Below are 23,937 nucleotides of genomic sequence, written 5' to 3' on the forward strand. Positions count from 1 at the left end.
CTCGCTCATTCATAACCTAAAGTGTTGTCCGAGTTCTACTTCACACAAAACATCTGCCAGCATTCTACGAGCCCCCCACCCTTCTAAGGAAGAGGAAAGGTTGCACAGAATCAACCTGTGGAGAGTGTTCTACATTGGTGTCCAGACAAATGGTCGACAGACACAAATGGTCGACACAATTTGGTCGACAGGTCAAATGGTCGAATTTTTTTTTTATTTATATATATTTTTTAGGTTTTCGTTTAGGGAAAAAAGGGGGTTTTAGCAAAAAAAAGGGGGATGCAGGGGATCCCCCCCAAAAAAAAATGTGAAAAAACAAAATTTGACCTGTCGACCATTTGTCCTGTCGACCATTTATTTTCGACCAAATGACCTAGAACCTTCTACATTACCAGAACAAATTCTTTCAGGCTGGACAATCGTCTGTTTGTACAGTACAATGACCAAAAGACGGGCAAGGTAGTGGCAGAGCATAGTCAGATGGATTGTTTTGTGCCTGTCTGAATGCTACTCTATCATGGGAAAGGACATTTCCAAGGACTTCAGAGCACATTCAACAAAAAGGTGTGGCTGCAACATCAGCACTGCAAAGCAGAGTTCCAGCTGAGGATATCTTTCAAGCGACAATGTGAACATCGCATTGTCTGGATCGTGTCGGGTCAGGATGCCCGATTTTGTGGTGCTGTCCAGCAACATGTCCTAGTATGCCTATTGGCGTTCATCCCACCCTCCTTCAGAAATGTGGTACTGCTATGGGAATCTATCTAACATGAGGAATCTGTGGGAGGACACAATCCAGTAGAAGAATAAATTACATACCTATTCTAATGTTCTCTCTGATGGATGTTCCTCCCACGGATTTCTCATTGCTCTACCATCCTCCCCTTGAATTGGTGAGCCCTTTTTCAAAGTGTAGATGTACCTCAGAATTCATAATCCCCAACCTGGCTGAGCACTGGGACAAAACAAGGAAATGAAGTCACAGGCTGTGGCGCAAGCTATTTGTACCGACACTGACGTACTGTCCAACCTGAGAGCGCAGAGGGACGTTGATGCCAACACTGCCTGGCAGCACCTGCAGTCAAAAGGTTTCCAAGAACTGCTGCTGCGGGAAGATGCATCTAAGAGGAGGAATCCGTGGGAGGAAAGATCATAACCAGAGGCAAGGAATGGGTTCTTTGAATAAGCTTGCAGTGTCCCCTACTTCTGGTCTTTATCTTTAAAAAAGATCTTTGGGGTGGCCAATGATGCCAAAGACCTAGCAGTCTGTTGGGGCTGCTTAAATCTGTCTTTGTTGTCCACCTAGTCCCCTAAAGGCTTCACTTAGAAACACCCTTTTATGTTATGCAAAGAAGGGTTGGGTGAAGGCCTAAATGGAAAGAATCTCAACACAAGATGACTCTCCAGCTTAATTGAACATCAAGTGCTAAAACAGAAATGCTACAGTGGGGTCTAAGGCTTGATTCCAGTGGACCTTATTAATTCTGTGTTCATTCCTGCCACCAGAGCTCTTTGACCTTTCATCTCAGAGCCTGCATTTATTTCTTAACTGGATTTGGATGGGCGAAACGCCTACAGGTTCTAGGACGTCTCTATGCAAATACGAAGGTGTCAAATCTGTGCCAAACTGTACCTTTTGAGGGCCTGTTGCATAGGTTGCTTTTCATTCTGATTCAAATCACAATATCTCAAATTTTAATGGGATGTAATTTTTACAAGTCCCTTGTAAAGAGTTTCCTACTGTTCTCGGTGGTTACACATGGTTTTACTGGTCTCACACCACATTGCCAAACTTAAGATTGTGGTATTGCATGCCTAACAGCAAAAACTTATTCCCCCTTGATTTAGTAGATTCCTAAAACTGTTACCAGTAAGAATTTCCTCCAACTTCTTAGGTGCTTGTCAGACTGAAGTTATTTTCATCCAAGGGTCACCTTAACGAGCGTGAGCACACTTCTGTGGGAAATACAGCTGCTGCCAGTGTCTGGGTTAGAGTTCCTGTATAGCTTTCAATAACCCAGCTCTTTCACGCAGTCACAAGATCTTGCTAGTTCCTGGGCTATTGCCCTCAGCAGGCTTACATTACTGTCTTCCCTCTGGATATTGCTGGCCCATGCCAGGATCTGGCCTGTAGTCTGAGCAGGCTTGCTGCAGCATGCTTCTCACATTGACTGGTTCCTCTTAATAATGAGTTGTAGCTCTGCGACCTTGTTTTCAACTCGACTGTACCACCTGCTGTTAATTTCTAGAGTGCCATACCAACTGTCACATTTTGGCTTTCCATACCCCTTTTTTATACGCGCTTCAGCCTGTTCAAATAGGCCTAATATTAAACAGGAGTAGTTTTTTCCCCCTTGTTTTCATGCTGTATCTCAGAAGGTCCTTTTGTCCCTCTTGACCACCATGTGTTATGCCTACTCTTATTGTAATGTGTTTTAGGTTTGAAACCCCCCTTTGCTGCTTAATGACTTTATTTGCTCTGAGGCTACTGACCAATGGCTTAAACAGGGCTGCTGCCATCTTAAGTTCATGCAGAACTGTCATGGTTCCTGTGCGATTCCACGTCATGTCCACTTTTGCCAGTACATTATCATGTCCACCTGTATGTGTATCTCACAAGCTCTCCACTGCTCCCAAAACCTTGTCATCCTAGGGAGCATTTTTCTGCATCTGAAAAGGATCCCGATTGGTGGTTCTGGCCCTGGGGGCAGCAAGTTAGAGAGGAGCCTATCGCAATCAAACAGAATACTTGGGGTGGTGTGAGGGGTGACGACCACACCAGCCAGAGCACATAGGGGCAATTACTACTGGAGCCTAACTACAAAAAAAGGCAGAATTGACTGGCTGGTTTTAGGGTGGCATTCCGGAGTTTCAGTTGTCTGGCTGTAAGAGGAGAAGAACGGATAGAATCAAGAATGTATGAAACACCTAAATCCTGTTGAAAATATCTTAAATTCTACATTTTCTATTGCATAGAAATAATACATGTGTGCATGCCTGCTGTGCACACATTTGAAGCATGTGCATAGAAGCAATTCATTTAAGAATCCTGTATTTACCAAAATTGTAGAATGGGACATTCATTATATATAGTACATCATTGCTTGCTAGAAAGTGATGTCCTATTTCGAAGATGATTGGTATATTTCAAAGATTGTGCCATGTTACATCGTAGACCTAGTGATGATTTCTGGTCCTGTTTCATGGGAGGTGGTGATAAATGGCATTAAGAGAATGGAGTTTCTGCATATACATTGGGACATGTCCTTTGGCATGATTGAGATTAAATTAATATGCGCTTCTAGGTATTAATTAATTTACACGGCAGTGTTTTAATATGGAAAGTAATGTTGAAACAATACATAGTGGTTCATAATAATAATAATAATTTGGCATTTATATAGCGCTACGAACCCTCAGGTATCTGAGCGCTGCTTATTATTACCCACGGTGTGTGGTGCTCATTTATCGACCTCGGAAGGATGAAACGCTGAGTTTGGCGCTGCCGGGATTCGAACCTGCGTTCGCAGGCTCTGCACTGATGTCAAAGCGAGCGCTCTACTCGCTGTGCCACTTGACCGGCTAGGTTTTAATAAAACAACCCACCTTAACACTAGGACCTGTGGGGTGCTAACCCGACGTCTGAGGAAACTTGAAACCAGGGAACCTGGAGTAGTCCAAGAGGGGCATGAGATGAAGTTGAGGCCCATTGTCCTGAAAGAGGTGACTCAATATATATTTCTAGAGACACGGTTCCACTAGTAAGAGCCACCTATGGTTCAAGGAGACTGTTGGGCAAAGATTGTATGCAGTACCCTTAGGGTACACTACAATAACCTTGACCTCCTGGCAATAGGATCCCAACCTTTAGTATAAGTCTGTGCTACACAGGTTGGTAGTGTGGCTGAGCAGCCATGCTTATCTCAAGAGGGGTCAATGTGAACTGTAGGGGAGTTACACAGAGATTCACAGTGACAAGTATTCAAATAAACACACACAGGTTTTCTTGAATAAACAATTATTAATTTATTTAACAGTCAGATAGAAATAGCCTTCTTCGGAAGGTAGCAATATAAAAGCAACACACAAATACACTTTAAAACTTTACACTCTTAGTTTCTATATCAGTAAAAACCCTTTTGGGATGGCACACAGACACAACCTACACCCCCAGGTGACTTCAATAGCTAGGGTGCTGGGGACATATCTTACTGTTTGCATTTAGAATACTTTTAGAACTTGGTCAAAGGAAAAGGTTATTAGAACAAACCACACATTCTTAATCGGGCAAATACTTTTGACACCCTTAGCAGAGTCAATCAGTATAACAGGCTAAGCCAAAGTCAAAGGGCAAAAGTCTTATATGGGCTGAAGTACATCTGGTAGGTAAGTAGAAAGGTTTTACCACACTGTTTTAGAAGTCTTTGAAGAAAAGAATGAATCAATGTAAGGCCACAAGCTGTTTAGACTTGTGATTAGTAGAAGATGCAAGCAACTCTACAATGAGGTAAGTTCTCGCAGACTTTACAGTACCTTTGCATTGAGAAAAGGTGCAGCAGATGACTCCTGTTCCTGTGCAGCTCTGCAGATCTCACTGTTCCTGGGCACAAGAGGGAGGACTTCTGGGGACTCCTGCTCTGCAATGGGACGGTCACTGCTCGCAACCGGCAATCTTTCCAACAAGTAGCAGTTCAGTGTTTTAGCTCCTCGCAACTACCGCAAATAGCAACACCGTGGTTTCTGGCTGTCGAGATGGACTTTCCTTGCTTCTGGGGTCCCACACTCTGTTGAGGGGGGCTCAGGCTCTGTCAATCCTGCTTCCTGGGAGTTCGTAGGATCGTCCTGGAGCTCTTGGCCATCTTAAAAGCAATGCACACAATCTGGTGTTCCTCTCCCTGACTAATTCGGTTTCCAGCAGCAACTCTGTGGAAATGCAACGAGCTCTAAGAGACTGCCGAGGTGGCTTACTTTGGAGTTGATTGGTCCCACCAACTCAAAGGGAGAAGTTGTCCTTACAGGGGCTTCTCCGGCGATACGAATTTGGAGTTTGAGCACAGCAGCAGGCTTCACCGGGCAAACCAACGGTCCAGGAGTCTCAGCAGGCGTCCTCTTCAAGTTCTTCTTCGTTTCCTTCGTCCAGTGGTCGACTCTACCTTCCAAGCCAAAAGCCTTGCCTTTTATTCAGTGCTCTCCCATTCATTCCAGCCTAGCTGTCAGTCACCCGGGTCAGTCACGCGGATTGGCCGGGTGGCTGTCCTTGCCAGACAGTCAGCCGGCCAATCATCACAGAGTGCATTTGGGTCTCCTAGCACCGGTAGTTTCGGGCACCTCCCTCACTTCCTGCCCACCTCAGATACCCTGGAGCCAGATGCGGGCTTCACTCGTGAATCCACCAAAGGCAAAGCAAACAATGGGACCAAACCTGGTTTGGCGCGCAGAGTAACTCTCAAGAAGGACCTTTCCACAAAGAAATGGCAAAAAAAGACTGGGGCCATTTTGGCAAAACTTGCACCTTTGGGTGTTTTACTGCAGCTGCGAACGCAGCCCGTGCTAAATGCACACCACGGCAGTTAAAAGAAAAACACTGCCACCAGCCATTCATCGAGGAAAGGGCAACATAAAACTTGTGCATGAGAAGGTGGACAAAGGGGATACTAAGTAACTCCTCCAGCACCCTATTGTAAGATAGTGTGTGCTGGTTCTAGAAAGTTACAATGCCAAGTAAAGTCAGTTTCACTTTACTTCTCTGGAAAACAGTAGTTTATACCAGAGAAGGTAGTTAAACATTTGGGAAATCTGAAAGACTTCCCTTTGTCACTGCACTGAAGGTGCTGTGTGACCCCATGTAAAAGATGCCTATGGAGTTTGTCGGACTCCACAACCAAAATAAACACAGGGTTCAAAATCACATTAAAATACATGAGAGAGTGGGGAAAAAAGGGTCTTACTCTCTCCAGGTTAACAAATCAAGTCCTCAAAATCCACTCTAAGGTGGAGGGAATTAGCACATTTCTGAGAATTCTCCCTAACAGAGACTGTGTAGGTTATATCCCTATGCTCCTCGTAACCTTGCTGTGCTCTAATGTCATCAGAATAAACCTGGATATGTCACTTGCCTTGTGTACAGGTTTTCTGTTTCTTCCATCCCGAGAAACCGTATATATCCTAGGAACTATAAATGTATTGGTGGTGGTGGTCTAGTGCAAAAAGGATGTTGTATTTGATAAATGTATAGAGTGATTTGTGACAAATCCAATTTGTGACTTTTGACCTATTATTTGAACATGATTTTAATACGTTTAGTCCTGGGGTGATTGATGGTATTCCTCTGTTACACGGTTGCCAGGGTCATAATCCTTCAGGATCAGTGTATTCTCTTAACCAAAGCTGCTACAGCAGCTTTCTTCAAAGCACCAATACACACGTTCACTACTTGTGTCTATACCTTGACTTATCCTTTGTGTGACTGGGCACCCCTGTCCAGCTTATTTCTGTTAGCAACTGGTTGCATCAGCACCTACCATTGTAGATCTGGACTGATACTTGTGTTTGTGGCCAAAAATCATCCCCCACCCCTGATCTAAAGATGTCTACTTTTCAAGTGGCCTTAACCTACTTACGATATCTATGGTTGAGTAGCCCATGCACGCTTCTCCAAAGCAGTTGTGGGTGTGACAGAACTATAGTAAAACAAGCTTTTGGTTCAAATAAAGAAATGTCAAAGTTAACATTCTGTATTCACTTCATCTACTGTTTAAAGTGAACAATAACGCTATGTACACTGAGTAAGCATGTATCTCTATTGAGGAGATGGAGTAGTCTCTAGTATTTACAGATTCAACATTATATGAATTTGGGGATTTGGCCTAAGTGAGGCTCGAATGTCCAAAGAGTTCCAGTCTGTTGGTTCTTGGCAAGTCTCAGCACCTCTTTTCTTTCAACCCTTGACTGTTCTTTCTAATGGGGAAATAAAGCTTTCAGCTGAATTGGTTGCACTGTATACTGTTCCTCCTGGCACTACAGTTATCCCAACAACATAGGCTCTCTGACGTGGTGTCATCCGTCAAGGAAATACTGAATTAAAGGTCTTTAGAGTCATCAAATAATTCATTACAAGTTATTGGATAAAGGATTTTAGGGGTAAGCAACAATTGGTGATTTCTCATTTGCTATGTTCATTATGGCCTATACTTGAGAAGATCGAAGAACTTGAAACACGTGTCCGCATTAAATTTCCTTTTTTGTTATACTACAACCTTATTGGTACAGTGTTAAAATTGGCAATTTTCCCAAATCTTACACAATAAATTAAGACACGTACAGTAAATCGTTTTTGTTGCATTTAATACTTTGATACAAATGTGGTGATAATATCGCCATATATAGTCGCCATAAATAATATCGCCGGGAAAATGTCATGGCGATATTATTTGGGTGACCATATATATGGGGAAACGGCCATTTTTCGGCGATATTTTTGCATGGCGAGATTTTTGTGGCGACATTATTACATGCAACCCCTATATGACTGGTATATTACATAGAAGGGTTTGTTGAATATGTGGAAGGATGCAAACCATAAGAAAATAACAAATGACCTATCTCAGTGATGTGATGATTTTTTGATGGACTCCTTCCACCCGGCCCCACATGTAGAGGGCTTGATGAAAAAAAAAGTACAGCAAATCTTTCTTGGATGCTGTTCTTGGGTAGAGGCAGACAGAACAGATGTCACGGGGAGTGGTGTGCTATACATGTCATATTGATGGCGTTACTTCGTGAGCCATGGAGTTAAACTGCATAGGCTTGGCAATGCCAAGCTACACTGTACCATGCTGTAAAGTTTTAATGACAGCTGCCACAGGAGGATGAATATTTAAGGGAAATCAGTGGAAGGAGAATCAATCAGAAAACATTGCTAGGGATAAGTAATTTGTTCTTTACTACCAGGTCTGGGTAAGTATGCCAGTTATTAAAGAAGTCTCTGGTGAGCAAGAAAGGCCTTTGTTTCCCCAGCGTTTTCAACTGTGGCCAGATAGACACCAATGCAAGCTCAGTGTTGTTCAATGGGATTGCAGTGTCCGACAGTAACGTCCTGTCAGATGTTCCACCTACTCCCAACAGTGTTTTGTCAGTTTCCTGTCATCTTTTAGTCTCGAGTTACCAGAAGGCACCTGCTGGTGGTTTGTGGAACCTGGTGGGGGTGGTCTTCACTGATGGACAAAATCTTCCTAGACGGAAGGGAGCCGAAGATCATTGATAGAAAGGCAATGTGGTATGACAGAAGGACGCAGACTCTGATTAGACATTCTCTCATGATTTTAATAAAGAATAAGATGAAGCCTATCCCTCCATATTCTACAAGTCTTCCCTACCTAACCAAACTAAGGTGCTTGTCAGTGAATGTCTATAAATAGTGCTTTAAGTGGGCCAGGGCTAGCCTGGGCCGAACCCCGGCAGTCTCCATAAAAGGCTCCTGAGCTGTGGCTCACCCCCGACTAGCCCCAACCATGCTGACACCTGAGGCAGGCCATGTAGCGGCTGCACGGTTGCTGCAGGTGTCAGCACTTCGGATTAGAAGAAAAGAAAGGGCATCGGTTTTTTTTTTCTAAACCAAAGTGCGGGCACCTGCAAACAGCAGGTGCAACCGTGCAGTGATGGCTGCCTGATGGCTCTGTGCTCTGAAACAGGAGGAGGGCTGGAATACCCAGCCCTCCCTTTGTTTCTGAGTAAATAGGCATCACCCAGCATGAAGCCGCTGGACTCACGCTGGCTGATGGTTATTTACTCGGAAACAAAGGAGAGCTCGGCAGTCCAGCCGCCTCCTGTTTCTGAGTACAGAGCCATCAACAGCAGGCAGCACTTTCATTCAAGGAGCCCGTGGTAAAGCATGGAATCACGTGGTACCTTGAATGAAAAGGCTGCCTGCTGGGTGTGAGCTGGGGCACACTGGTGTCACACCTTTTGGTGCACCCAGCCCCTTTTGTTTAAAAGGAAGGGCTGGGCGCATCAAAGGTAATGATGCAGTGCGCCTCAACTTTGCTTCTTTTAGCAGCTCCCACCCCTTGGGCAAGAGGGGGGCTCTCAATAGGGGACTAACGCGAGCCCCCCCTCAATTTCTAATCCCATTTAAAGCAATGTCTATCAATGAAGAACCATCCACTGTCCAACTCTAACCTAGCTGACTCTACCAGTATTCTTTTCCAGGAGAATGCCTCCCTTCTCCTGAGATTTCTTGACTCATCTTTTGATCACTCTTCAATAAATGTTCTTGAGATAGTCCTTAGTAATCACTTTCATCTGTTCATATAGTTCATTTAGTGAGGTCTTGACTTTGGTGTTCTTCTCTTGACTTTCCTTATAATGATCGATCCTGCTCTCTTTTCCTTGACGGTTTCTCCAAGCATTACTTTTCCCCTCTGAATATTTCTTAACGGTCAATTTATTTTCTTGAATGTTTTTGCCTCCTCTTTCTGTGATATTTTCACAAACTTTGATCTATTATTGTTTTTCTCTTTTATGACACTCTTGTCTGTCTTTTGGGCTTTCTGGGTATGCTTAATAATCCATTGGATAATTTACAATACATTTGTCTTTCAAGCGTCTCTTTACTATTTGTATAGTATTTTCGCTCTCCTGACTGTGAATACCAGGCGCTTTACAGTACTGATTCTCAGTGTCTCTTGGTGTGCTTTCTTTCTCTTGACTGTGACAAATAAGAGCATTCGATTAATGATGCTCATTCACTCTTGTTATATCTTTACTCTGGTGACTGTGATGAGTAGGCGCAGTCCAGTATTGATTTACACTCCTTTCCCATGGTCTACCGTTATCCCCTTTACCTTCCATAAAGAGGGTTAACGTTACTGGGTTCTTCACGGTTTCAGGACTGGCTTCCTTTTCTCCCTTCCTGGCATCTCTCGTTATCTTTGCTAGTTTCTCTTTCTTCACTTCTTCTAGGTCGGTAGTCTGTGTTTTGCACTCTTCCCAAAATTGCCACATGTAAATGGTCTTGGTGGTGTTTGGCCCGCGGTCCACCACAGAGCTTCTGTGGTCATGCCATCACTCTGGGTCTTTATCTCTCTCATCTCCTTGGGACACTGTCTGTTCTCTCTCCTGCTGTGCTTCTTGCTACCAGCCGTTACACATCTAACAGCTCTGGCCTCTGCACAACTACAGAATTCTGAACTTCCTGCCTCAGCTTCTCGTTGCTGTCGTGTGTCCTCTTTGGAATCTCGTGGGTTGTCTTTTCACTTCCATTCAAGCCATTCCTTCTTCTCTTTCTCTACTTGGTTCTATTTGCCTCCATAGAGCTTCTTTTTTGTCACTGTAGAATGGGCTTTTAAAATGAGGTTTTCTGTTTCAAGTTGACAGTAACACATTTTAACTTGTTCCTCAGATGTTTTGTTATCAGAAAGATGTATTGGCGTTGTCTTGAAGGTATCCCTAGTAGTTCCTCCTGACATGTCTCTCCCGCTGAGGTCCTGGAGCTGGCTCACATCCTAGCCTCACAGGGGTGGGTGGGGGGGGCTCACCCTTGCAGAGAAAGGGTGAATTCCCAGGATTTGTCACAGCACACAGATGAATGAAGAAGAAATAGTTTTCATTTGCTGGAGGGTGTAGACCTCCCTGGTGCAAAAGATCAGCTATTCTGATGTGGAGTCAGAAGTGTCTGGAACACACACCAGGAGAGCCTCCACACAAACAGCCATGTTTTGAAACTTTGCTTTGTCTTCAGGAATGCATCCTAGGAGATGAACATTAGTGGTGCAGATCCACACTGGTTGTAGGGAACTGAGGACTATCTGCCTCCAATAGCAGTCATTCAGATTTTGGCAACCACGCAATCACTAGAGGGCTGGCTCTTTCAAACGTTGTGTGTTTTGTTCCCAGGCTCTGGGTAGGGAAAAGTCTTCCAGGCAAAGGCCCAGACCCCCATTCATTTCAGTTTCATCTGGTCAAATCATGTGCTGTTTGCTCAGGGCTCAACCAGGAAATGACAATAAAAGGCTCACATCCGTATCTACAATTCTGGCGGCTGAGCAGCAGGGCTATACATCAGCAAAAAGGTGAGCTTGGAGATTCTGCCATTGGCTCACATTGGCACATGCATGGAAATCAAAGGACTGGTGCATGTACATGGCATTGGATTTTAGTGTGATTCTGTGCTATGTAGAGCAATCCTGAATAGAGGTGAACCCCGTGAATTGCATACTATAAACCTGCTACATCTGCTACACAGTTACATGATACCACAATAGTGTGACATTAGTCACACTGGATAGTACCAGGACACATGGTGTACCAGCCCTGAGAGTCAAACTGTCTCTCCTGTGCACATATTTCCAGATCCGATTTCTTGGTGAGACCTCATGAGGGGCGAAAAAGTTTAGTTAGCCAAATATGCATACAATAGAAATTATTATTTATTGGAAATTCTATTCCACGCTGCCTCTACAGAGTGTCTTGGGGCACCTGACTAGGGTCAAAGTTGGGAGGTGAAACAGAAGTTAAAAAATGTTTTAGGATAGGGAGATTAGGATGGACAAGTGGTAGCATGGATGAGGGGCAGGGTGATGTGCGGGGAAACAGCTATGTTTTGAGGCTCTTTCTGAAATTGGTGATGGGGGGTGAAGTCCGGATGTGAGGAGCCAGGGTGTTTCAAGCTCTGGGTGCCCACTGGGTAAATGCTTGTTTTTGAGTGTGCGTTGGTTTGCAGAGTGGCTTTTGTAGGAAATACTGGTTTGCTTGTTTGGTGTTTGTGAGGGTGATGGGTTTGAGTTTGTCATGAAGGTAAAATGGGGTTTTGTTGTGGATGGCTTTGAAAACAATGCAGAGTCTTTTTTGAAGGCAATTCTCTGGGGCACGCAGAGCCACTGGAGCTCAGCAAGAGCTGACGTGATGTGTGAATGTTTGTGTATTTGCAGGATGAGTCTGGATGCTGCATTTAGTGGGGCTTACACTAGGCAACGGTTCTGTTGGACTCCAGTGAGGATTGCCGTAGTCCAGTTTGGAGAGAACCAGTGTTTGGACTGCAGTGCAGAAGTCATCAAGAGGAAAGGTGTCTGATCTTTCATAGGTTGTAGGTTGAATGTTTTGGTGACCGCAGCTATGTGGTGTGTGAAGGAAAGGCGAGTGGTTGATGGTGAAGCCAGGGGATTTGACAGGTGTGGAGAAGGATAGTGGGGGCTGTCCGTGGTGTATACTTTGATTCAGGGGGTGAATTCGGATTTGTCTAAGGGGCAGACAAGGAGGTATTCTATTTTGGAAGGGTTGAGTTTGAGGAAGTGAATGGCCATCCTGGTGGTGATGGCGCAGAGAACTTTCGAGGGTGTGTAGTTGTGAGGGTGATGATTTGGAAGTAGATTTGCGTGTCTGCTTTGACAAATCCATGGATGTCGTCCCTGCTCCCCTGTGGGGAGCCCCTTCCCATGAGGCCATGGAGGTGAGGGTGCTATCTGATAGACCCCCTGGGGGTGGTACTCAATGGGTGGATCTTATGGGGAGAGAAGTCCCCTATTGGATTAGTGACGATCTGGGGAGAACATGGTATCCCCACAGCCCACATTATCCTAGCTCACCTTCTCCACCAACCCATACCATTCCTACTGTTCCTATGTGTTTTTCTTATACCGCCAAGTACTAGGACAAGGAAGAGTAAAGACTATCCAGGTAGAGTCCCCCTTCACAATACCAAGGTGAAAAAGGGCCCTATTAGTTCCTGGGAGACTGTTCCATTTAATACTGGGATGAGGAAAAGGCACGTAATACTGAGGAGTACCCCGCAGAACCAAAGTGAGCAGTCTTGTCAATATGGACTTGGATGTGTATAAAAACTGAGGAAGGACTCAGAATAATGTCGATGTTAGGCAAAGTTTGCATGCAGTACCCTCTGGGAACACTACAAACAACTCTGACTGCAGGTATAGGAAACCCAACCTTTGGTATTAGCTTGTACTACACAGTTTTGGTAGCATGTTGAGCAGTCAGGCGTATCTCAAGAGGGGTCAATGTGAGCTTTGGGGGAGTTGCATAAAGATTCACAGTGACAAGTATTCAAATAAACTCTTAGACACAAGGTTTCTTGAATAAACAATTATTAATAAATGTATCAGTCAGTTAGAATAGGCCTTTTCAAAAGTGAGCAATATAATAGTAACACTCAAATACACTTTAGGAAATACACACTCTAATATCTCTAAATCAGTAGATAGCCTTTTGAGATGGCCCACAGACACTACCTACACCCTCAGGTGACTCCAATTGCTAGGGTGCTGGGGACATTAATATATCACTGTTGCATTTAGAATCAGGTAGTAATAAGTCAAAGGAAAAGGTTTTTCAGAACATACAAGAGACCACAAATATTCTTAAGCAGGCAAATACTTTTGGATCCCCCAAGAAGAGCCATTCAATACTATAGGCTAAGCCAAAGTCAATGGCTAAAAGTCTTATATAGGATGAAGCACTTATGTTAGGTAAGTAGAAATGTCTTTGCACAATATTTTTGAAGTATTGAAGAAAAGAAGAATCAAAGGTAGGGCCACAAGCTGATTAGGCTCGTGAATAGTAGAAGGTGCAAGCAACCCTAGAGTAAGAGGTAAGTTCTCTCAGACTTTACAGTACCTTTCGTATTGAAGAAAATGTGCAGCTCTGCAGATATCTGTTCCTGGGCCTCATTCATGGGGACAAGAGGGAGGATTCCGGGGGACTCCTGCACTGCAAAGGGACGGTCACCGCTCGCAACCAGCAATCTTCAATTCAGTGGCTGAGTGTTTCCGCTCCTCGCGACTACCCCAAATAGCAACACAGTGGTTCCTGGCTGTCGAGATGGACTTTCCTTGCTTCTGCGGTCCCGTACTGTAAGGGGGCTCAGGCTTGGTCAGTCCTGCTGGAGGATCTCTTCCTGGAGCTCTTGGCCAGCTTAAAAGCAACACACACAATCTGGTGTTCCTCTCCCTGGCTATACGATTTCCAGCAGCAACTCTGTGAAATTCAACCAGCTCCAAGATGGTTGTCCAGGTGGCTTACTTTGGGGTTGATTGGTCCAATCAATTCAAGCAGAGAAGTTGTCCTTGTAGGGGGCTTCTCTGTCGATACGAATTAGGAGTTTCAGCACAGCAACAGGGCTTCACCGGGCAAACCAACGGTCCAGGAGCTGCAGCAGGCGTCCTCTTCAAGTTGTTATTCGGTTTCTTCGTCCAGTGGTCGACTCTGCCTTCCAAGCCAAAAGCCTCGCCTTTTATTCAGTTCTCTCCCGTTCATTCCAGCCTAGCTGTCAGTCACCTAGCAGGGTGGCTGTCCTTGCCGGACAGTCAGCCGGCCAATCACCACAGTGTATTTGGGTCTCCTAGGAGACTAAGCACAGGCACCTCCCTCACTTCCTGCCTACTCCAGACACCTGGAGCCAGAGGCGGGCTTCACTCATAAATCTCGCCAAAGGCAAAGCGAACAATAGGACCAAACCTGGTTTGGCACGCAGAGTAAATCTCAAGAAGGAGCTTTGCACAAAGAAATGGTGAAAAAAGAAGACCAGGCCATTTATCTTTGTAGACCAAATGTCTGTTTTAATCCATTTGCATAGTAGCATCAGACCTAATGGTCTGTGGGGTTGCTGGTGCTCCGGTGTGTCTATATCCATTTCTGTGTCTCGGTTTCCCCATTGGGGAAATAGCTTCCCTGTCAAAGCTGCCCAACTATGGAACTCCCTGCCTCCACACCTGAGGGAAAACCAAACCTACCGACACTTCAGGTGTAACATGATCAATTGGCTTAAATCCAATGATATCTAAATCCAGACAAGAGAGAGGAGGGACTCTAACCCTTCCCAACAGCCCCTACTTTACATGACTGCCATACTACTTATTGTATACTCCTGTTAACTCTGCTATGACCTGTACTACTACCTGTACATTGTATACCTTAATTGGGAATATGTAATTCTGTTAATTCCTCTGTGCTACACTATGTAACTTTGTAAGCCCTCCACATCAATTTGTAATATTTAAACTTGCAATTCCCACTGCACTATACTATGGAACCTTGTTAGCTACTTACCTTAACATGTAAGATGTAAATTTGTGAATTCTACTGTACTATACTATGTAACTTTTTAAGCTTCAAATATCCTTTGTGTCCGCGCCCTGATACCTCAGAGTCTGGCGCGCGCCACAAATACACTGTGGGTCCCCCCGGAGGTCAGGGAGTCAACCCAAGCAATTTGGTTGGTTCAAGGTGTTCAGATGGATTTCTATAATCTGACCCAGTGGACAGATTTTAGGAGGCCACTCTAGTTATCGTGAACAGGGAGCTCTGAGAGTTTAGCCAAAACCCAATCAAGAGCAGTTCAGTTTTAGTCTCAGGAGAGCACCAATATGTTCATTTACAAGTATGTTCAGTCCCCACCTCCCCCCCTACTCTCTCCACCCCTCCAGATTCCAATTTTTCTAGGGATCAAGATGGGGTGACTGGGGGTCACTGGGTGCACGGTCTTCCGCCCTTTGTTCCAGTGAGAGGTGCCCAGGGGTTGCATGCAACAGCAAGATGCAATCCCTGTTGATGAAGAAATTGAGATTCCAACGATGCAGACCTCTTCAGGACACTTCATGGGATGGAGGAAGGGGAGTTCCAGCGACTATCAACGTTTGCAGGCAACGACCGGTATCCTTCCAGTAGGGGGTGTTACAGAAGCTGCTGCAGGACAGGTTCCCTTGAAGCTAGGGAGGTGCAGTTTCTGGAGAAAGTGACTTGTGGCACAAGCTGGCGACCACGAAAGTTCCGGGTTTCATTGCGGAACAGCGACTGTTCTAATGAGGTAATCCATGAGGGAGCTGGTCAGTCCACCAGGTGGTTCAGGAACTCTTCCGCAGGCACAGAGGGGCTGGATCCTCCAAGGTGTAGCCTGGTTGGTCCCACTAGTCCAAGGGCTGAAGCACAAATAGGGTCTTTGGCGATGAGGCAGAGGAGCAGGGCTTCACCGGGTCGATCACTGGTGAGGTTGCTGGTTCAGTGCAAAGGTCATCCTCTGGCCATCAAATGGCTGTTCTTCAAAGGATTCTTGCTTCCAACTTAGATCTGAAGATAGGCTGCAGGAGTCCTCCTCTTATCCAAAATCCGATCTGAAAGTAAGGTCGGACCCACCCAATGGTAAGGATCTGCACCGTTCCAACAGCCAGTAGTTGTCCAATCACATCTGCCCCATAGCAAACTTTCTGGCACCAGTGATGGGAACTGGGACTAGACAGTCCCAAACCCCTTCCTGGGTGTCACACACACACACAAAGGCTCACTATGCGCAGCTTTCGCGAGTAAGTGCATACCTTATAAGGACTTTTCTGACCTGGGAAGGCAGGAAGAAGGCCAAACTAAATTAAGGCAAAATAACAAGTGAAAATAGCTTGCCACACCATTTTAGGGAACTAGCCACGTTTAGCCATATGTGGTAAACCCATATGTGCACACTAAAAATAATGCAGTAAAAATGTAACTGCTTGCCACCACCTTGTCTGCAGGCACATATACAAGTAACCAACAATCCAATGTGTATAGAGCTAAGGTAATCCAAAAGTATCCCCATTGCACTGCACTGTACAGTGTTGTGTTCATGTAAAAAATACAAGACTTAAAAAGGCAAAATTTCCCAGTACTGACAGTCTGAAGGACTGATGGTTTTCCCCATAATAAAGGAGCAGAAGGGAAGGCAAGTGAAGCTGAAGTCGTTACTTCCCTTCAAAAAGTCCTAGAATACTATGCAGGGAAAGTTGCAAAAAGAAATCTTTCCTAATGCAATGGGACAAATCACTGATGTAGTGCCCTGGGTTGGTTCCAGAGACTCTGCTATGCATGGACACTGGTGCAGCTTCACTGTCAGGACTGGCCTAATCTGTTCTTCAAATCCTGCATAGCTTCCACAGTACTTTAGTCGAGGTTTCCTCTTAGTGCTGGATGGACTTGTTCCAGCAGTCAACAAGACAGTGGTGCACACATTCCCTATTTGAGGGAGATATTGATCTGATGGGAGAAATTCTGCTTTGGAGCCATCCGTTCAAACATTTTGTCAGTCACTCAATTACTGTAAGGTGCCAGATTCCTAATTTGGGAGCCTGTTCCCTAGCTCTGTATTGGAATGTGTAATCCTAGTCTATGCCTTAGACAGTCTTTCACTATTCTTATCTGTGTAACTTCTGAGCTGTGTCATCAACTGTGTTCAATCAGGAGATGTACTTACTAGGCTACATACGTGTTGTCCATTTTGACCACATAGGGCTGCTTTCATTGTCTGCCTTACAATCCGAGCAGGTGTAGAAAGCCCCCTGCGTGTCATTTGTTTCACATTCACCCACACATACGCAACCATGTCCACATTCATTACACCATACTGAATTTTAACAAATTGTTCTCTGGAGCAATCCCAGAGGCACCACCTCTACTCTCAACTACAATGTACTATCTTAAACCAGCCAGTAGTGTACTAGCAAATAGATGTGAGAATACTCGCACAGAACAAAACGAGGCACTTTGTGCAGCCTGATGCTGAGACGTTTAGGGTCCCTCAGTTAAACATCACAATCTTTCTCAAATGAGGTCTCCAATTAGGACCCAATAGGGAAAAAGACAGTAACCAGTCGGGGAAATATGCAAGAATCAGAAAGTACTATTGCTAGAGTTGCAGTTTAGAAACCCACAAGAATATGTTGCATATTTCCTTTCCACGCTTCGCTTACCCTCACTTTTGCTCTTTTTTTTTTTCTTCTTTCTTTTGCCCTCTTAGACTGCAGTATGATTACATTGGCTGTGGGGCACAATACTCCAATCGGACAGGTTACCAGTGAAGTAAGACCACTATGATGGTGATTGGTGCAGTACAAATGATTAAAAACAGCACACAATTAAATAGAGGACATCTAGAACATAGGGAATGGGATTTGAAAAATGACATGCAATTATTCATCTGAGCTTTTATACTCTCTCCACACCTGCCACTCTGCTTTTGAATACATGTGTATTGCAACCGAGAAGGACACTGAGGACTGCACTGATCAGGAGAGGTAAAGTTACGGTTGTGCTGACACATTGTCATAGGGACCCTGATGTCTCCAAACTGGTCATGTCTTTCCCCACTTCACCTCTGTGGCATTGAACAATTGAAATGAGAGCATCTTGTAGGCACATAAAGCTTTTGAAAGAGGAATTATACAATGGTTATTTAATTTCTACTACTGGTTTTCCTTTTCAATGTCTCATTTCTCTAGATATTTACATCGACGTTTCTTACAAGTCATTGAAGCCACACTACTAGCAGCAGTCACTGCCACTGTGTCCTTCATCCTGATTTACTACTCAACCGACTGCAAACCCCTCCGAGGGACCGCCTTGGAATACCCACTGCAGGTAACAATCTACATATTCCATGTATGAAATCTAATTCATACTTGACGGTTATCCAGTTGAGCGGCCTCCTTACCTCAGCCTAATTATCACTGGTACTAAGGCGTCAAAGCCTCTGAGGTCCTGAGTTTTAAACAAGTAGTTTCTCTTGATAATGGAGGGTTTGAAATTGCTCTGAGTTCTGTAGTTCATCAATGTAACCTAGAAAAGCCTGATTAACTTGCTAGAAACTACCAAGAGCAACCTTGACTCCTTAGGCCAACTTGTCCCACACAAATGTCTGTTTAACTCTGTGTATGAGAATTTATATGAAGCTCCCTTAAATACCTAGAAGACATTAAAAGTATAATTGAGCTTAATATAATGGACATGCGGTTCGAGTTTGAAGTTTGTTTTTCAGTACACTAATATATCTTCTTCCTGTTCGCCAGAAGTTACTCCTGCTCACTGTTTGCCATATGCCCAAGATCAGTGTTTATCCTTTGCCATCAAATCTTTATTTTGATCCCTATTCTAGTCAGCAAAGGCTGTACTAAATTCTGTGACAATGGGTGAGTGGTATATCTACATATTGTTCCAAAAAAAACATGAATAGAAATAAAAAAGGTTATCTGATCATTAATAAAAATTAAATAAATTGAGTTTTTAGATCTTACTTCAGGTCGGAGACAAGCCTCTAAGTGCAGGTCCAGGGTTCGAAAATGTGACGTTCTGTGTTATCTTGCTTCAAAGACAAACTCGTTGCCTCTGAGCTATCCTCTCCTCTCAGCCTATATCTTATTGAAGTAAAGAATTAAATTGTTTAACCGCAAAACCAAATTCTACATATGCAGATACAAGTAACAATGAAACCCCAAAGTTTGCATGACTAAGCGTTCCAAAGTTGCAGCAGTTTAAATTTACATTCTATTCCCAGTGAAGAACATAGGCCTTTACTGGTCACTGTGATGCTACAAGTGGGAGGGAGACAGCAAGGGTGCTTGAGAGGGACAGACCCAAGATGAAAAGTGAATCGTTCCTCAGACTGTTAGTTGGCAACTGTTCTATTTACAGCACCTCTGTGTGCTTTGTTGACACCTAATGCCTGGTACGACAGAAATGGTCCCACGAAGTCAAGGTGTTCAGATGGATTTCTAAAATCAGGCCTGGTGGACAGATATTTGGAGGCCACTTTCAGTTATGGTGAATAGGGAGCTCTGGAGAGCCAATGTGTGCCAGGGAAATTAAGAGTAATTTGAGTCTCAGAACCTAAGCAGAATTCATCGCAATCTGGAAATGGTGAAAAGTGTCTGGACTGAGTAGGTAGATTTCCCAGTGAAAGGAAGGAGGGCTTGATAGGCAAAGAGAATATTCTCCAGCATTGGATCTTTCATGGATTCACACGCTTAGAATATTCCCCGTCGACAGACTGGGAACCCTCGGTAAGCTTATAAAGCCGTTTCCAATAGGAAAATGTTCGACACTTTCGTGTCCTATCTGTTGTTTTGGGCCGCGCACGCATGCACGCCCCACTAGGACGTAGCGGTATAAATGCCCCGCCCCCGCAGCTACCTTCAGATTTCAACCGTCTCCAAAGTAGTGGGAGCACCTCGTGTAGTCTACTATTTGGTTTAGGTTGTGCTGTTGCAGTTTTTCTCCTGATGTCGGGAAAAGCGCTGTTCCGCCCGTGCGCTACGTGCGGGTTGAAGAAGGTGTACGAGGGGGACGGACATATGGACTGCATATACTGTCTACAGCCTCATCATTTGGCAGACAAGTGCAACATATGTAAGGGCTTCTCCCAGAAGACTCTTAAAGATCGGAGTCGAAGACTTGTGGCATGGTTGAACGACGGAGCGGGGGCATACCCGCCTTCGGAGGTGGGCTCCACGCGCAGCGCGGCCTCAGTGTCAAAATCTTCAGGGCCCCCGCGCCGCTCAGTCGTCGGAACCCCCGGTGAAGAAATTGCGACCGGTGGAGAGAATCATCAGAAGGCCATTCCAAGGACTCTTCTTAGAAGAAGGCCTCGTCATCCTCATCTTCAGCGAGGAAAGACAAAAAAGAAAAATCTAAATCCTCCTCGGGCAATCGTCATAGATCAGCCTCGAGTCGAGATGCAGAGAAACACAGGTCGAGTTCGGAAAAGGTGGGAACGCTGCATAGGCCTGCACGACCACCACCGTCGTCGACGGTAGGGCAGTGGTCGACTATTTCTCTGCCGCTGACGCAGTTGGCCTCAACCGTTCCTAAACCGCAGACGACGACGACGATGGCGGAGCCGACTATCGCTTCGTCGACGGAGATCCCACAAGAGGCCTGGCGTCCAGAGGTATACGACCCAATTTTGCCGGAGACACTTCCGTTTCCTCGGGAGACGAGGATGTGAGAATAGCTGGCCCAGCAGACCTAGGGTTACAAGTTACCAGGCCTCTCTCCGGGAGCATTCCGGGTTCTACCTCTCTGCTCAATCCAGTCACTTTTGTCATTGGAAGTCTTATCCACGTTGCAAACGTTGCTGAAGACACTGGATGACAGACTACCTCGAACAACTCCGGCCAGGTCGGTCATCGACGACCCAGGCCCGTCTCGTCGACCACCACCTTCAACCCCCGCGGCAGTGCCGCCTGATGCAAACCTCTCGGTCCCACGCCACGAGGAAGGGGAGCTGATGGATTCGGACTCGGATAGCAGAGCCTCATCAGTTGTCTCCCTTTCCCCCTACAGGGATCCAACCTGGGAGTCCGAAGCAGAATTGGAAACCCCGAGGAGCCCGGCTCAGCCGTCTCCCCAAGACGATATTGGGTCATTTCACACCATGATGGCCAGGGCTTGTACAGAGTTCGGGCTGGTCCAGGAAGAAGAGAAAAAGGACTGTTTTCTTTTCGACCACATGGGGAAAAGGAGAAGGTCGGTGTTTTCAGTACCGATCCCGGATCATGTGTGGAAGGAAGGATTGCAGACCATGCGCCACCCTTTCTCTGAACCAGCAATAAAGGGTCGTCTAGAGAAAAAAATGTAAGACCCCGGACTCTACTCCCAAGTGCCTTTCCTCCCAACCAACTCCTGACTCAGTGGTATCGGCAGCGGTGGCGAGGAAGGCGAGGGCCCTGCACGACCCCCCCCCCTGGAAAGTGATGCCAGACGGCAGGATGCTTTCGGCAAAAAAGTGCTGTCGGTAGGTGCTACCACAGTGAAAGCGGCCAATTCTCTAGCCATAGTTGCCAGATACGACAGGGAGATGTGGCACCGGCTGGCCCCTATACTGGAACACCTTCTGGATGAACATCGCAAAGCGGCTATGTTGCTGGTCAGGGGAGGTGAAGAGGCTTCCAATCATGCCATAAACATCGCAGTGGACCTCGCGGAGTCGGGGTTTAAGCAGGTGAATAACGGTGTGGTTCTCCGACGGCAGGCATGGCTAAAATGCACCAACTTCCGACCGGAGGTGCAGTACAAGGTACTGGATATGCCTTTTGAAGGAGACCTCCTCTTCGGCCAGAAGGTGGAGGAAGCCCTGAAGGGCATGAAAGAGGACTCGGACACGGCGCGTTCCTTGGGGGCCCTGCAGAGTGGTCGGAGTTTCTGGTCTTTTCGTCCCTTCAGGGGAGCATCGGGAAATTCCAGATTCTCAGCATCGAGGGACAGATCCTTCAGTAGGCCAGCATAACCCTTCCAGGGATACAGACAAACTTTGCAAGCGGCTCAATGTCGCCGGGACTACCAGGCCCCCAAGAAGAGAGCAGGTTACTCGTCGACGAGGGATAAGCAGACCAAGGACCAGCAATGACGGGCATCGGAACGTTCTGGGGGGCAGAGTATCATGTTACATCAACGAATGGGAGCAAATAACAACGGATCAATGGGTGTTGGACACTGTGAGATGCGGACATTCCCTGCAATTCAAAAGCAACCCTCTGCACATTCCACACGCGTTTGTAGCTCAATCCCATCTGAGCGTGTTGCAGCAGGAAGTAGCACTTATGCTACAAAAAGGTGCTATAGAATTGGTTCCGTCGTCACAAATGGGTCAAGGGGTTTATTCCTGATACTTTGTGGTGAAAAAGCCAAACGGAAAGTGGCGTCCCATCCTAGACCTGCGCGAGCTAAACAAATCGTTGAAAAGCATAAAGTTCAAGATGCTCACGCTCCAAGAAGTGATCCGGTCAGTTCAAGAAGGAGATTTTCTGGCATCTCTGGACCTGCAGGATGCGTACTTCCACATACCGATGTGTCGGCGACACAAGTTCCTAGGGTTTGTGGTAGGGCGGACTCACTACCAGTTCACAGTACTTCCCTTTGGACTGAAATCTTCTCCCAGAATGTTCACGAAATATTTGGCCTCGGTGGCAGCCTGGCTGAGAAGGCAAGGCCATCATGTATACCCGTATCTCAACGACTGGTTGGTGAGCGTGCCCTCCCCTATGTCGACGCACAGGAGTCTGCAGCCACCATGAATCTCTTACAACGGCTGGGGGTTGCGATAAACTTCGAGAAATCCTTGTTAACACTGTCAAGAAGCTTGGTGTTCCTGGGCACAGAGTTCGAGACACAGTCTGGGTTAGTGAGACCATCCCTTGACAGGATCACCAAACTCAATCGATTGGCAGGTCAGTTGAAAATCCATACCAGACTGTCAGTGAGAAAATATACATCGATCCTGGGCGCTATGGCGTCCTGCATTCCTCTGGTGGGCAACTGCTGCCTGTTCATGAGGCCAGTGCAACAGTTTCTGGCGGACCGATAGACGCAGGCTCAAGGTCTCTGGTCAGACAAACTGACCGTCGATGACAACGAGCTCCTATTAGCCCTTCAGTGGTGGAAAAGCATCCAGAATCTATCCAAAGGAGTACCCCTACAAGAGCCGGATTTTCGGTTAACCATAGTGACGGACGCATCCCTAACTGGCTGGGGGCACACATGGGCACTCTGCAAACACAAGCCCGTTGGTCTCAGAGGGAATCTCTCCTGCACATCAATGTTCTGGAACTGAAAGCAGTGCGCTGGGCCCGAGGGCGTTCCTGCCTCACATCAGAGGGTCCACAGTGAGAGTTTTGACGGACAACACCACGGCGATGTTTCACTTGAGGAAGCAAGGCGGCATACAATCCAGAACCCTTTCCATCGAGGCTCAGAAGGTGTGGCACTGGGCTCTGAAACACGATATATCCATCGTAGCTCATCACCTTCCAGGACTAAGGAACGAACAGGCGGACTCGCTCAGCAGAAATATGTACCAGATTCACGAGTGGGAAATAGACACCGGTCAATTGTCGAAGGTCTTCGCGAAATGGGGGCGGCCTCCGCTGGATCTCTTAGCCACGAAGAGGAACAAGAAGTGCGAGAGGTATGCCAGCAGGTGGCCACAGGAAGGTTCGCTGGGAGAAGCGTTCTCCTTCCCGTGGACGGACAAGTTCCTCTACGCCTTCCCTCCGTTTCCTCTGATACGGAGAACTCTGCAGTGGATACGCAGGTACAGGTGCCGAGTCATCCTGGTGGCACCGTGTTGGCTGAGGCAGCCGTGGTTTTCCCACCTGCTTCACCTGTCAGCGGATTATCCGATAACGTTCCCGA

General features: G+C 46.0%; 1 protein-coding gene across 2 annotated transcripts in view; it reads left to right on the forward strand.

Annotated features, from left to right (window-relative positions):
- Nucleotides 1-23,937, forward strand: part of CLCN7 (chloride voltage-gated channel 7) — an 823,350-nt gene that overhangs the window by 482,605 nt on the left and 316,808 nt on the right. For both annotated transcript variants that reach the window (XM_069646815.1, XM_069646816.1), the window contains one exon: nt 18,252-18,390. In XM_069646815.1, the coding sequence (XP_069502916.1) occupies nt 18,252-18,390 (139 nt within the window). The remainder of the gene's footprint in view (nt 1-18,251; nt 18,391-23,937) is intronic.

Source organism: Ambystoma mexicanum, chromosome 2q, assembly GCF_040938575.1.
Source record: "Ambystoma mexicanum isolate Mex_15411 chromosome 2q, UKY_AmexF1_1, whole genome shotgun sequence".
In the NCBI taxonomy this organism is placed as follows: domain Eukaryota; kingdom Metazoa; phylum Chordata; class Amphibia; order Caudata; family Ambystomatidae; genus Ambystoma; species Ambystoma mexicanum.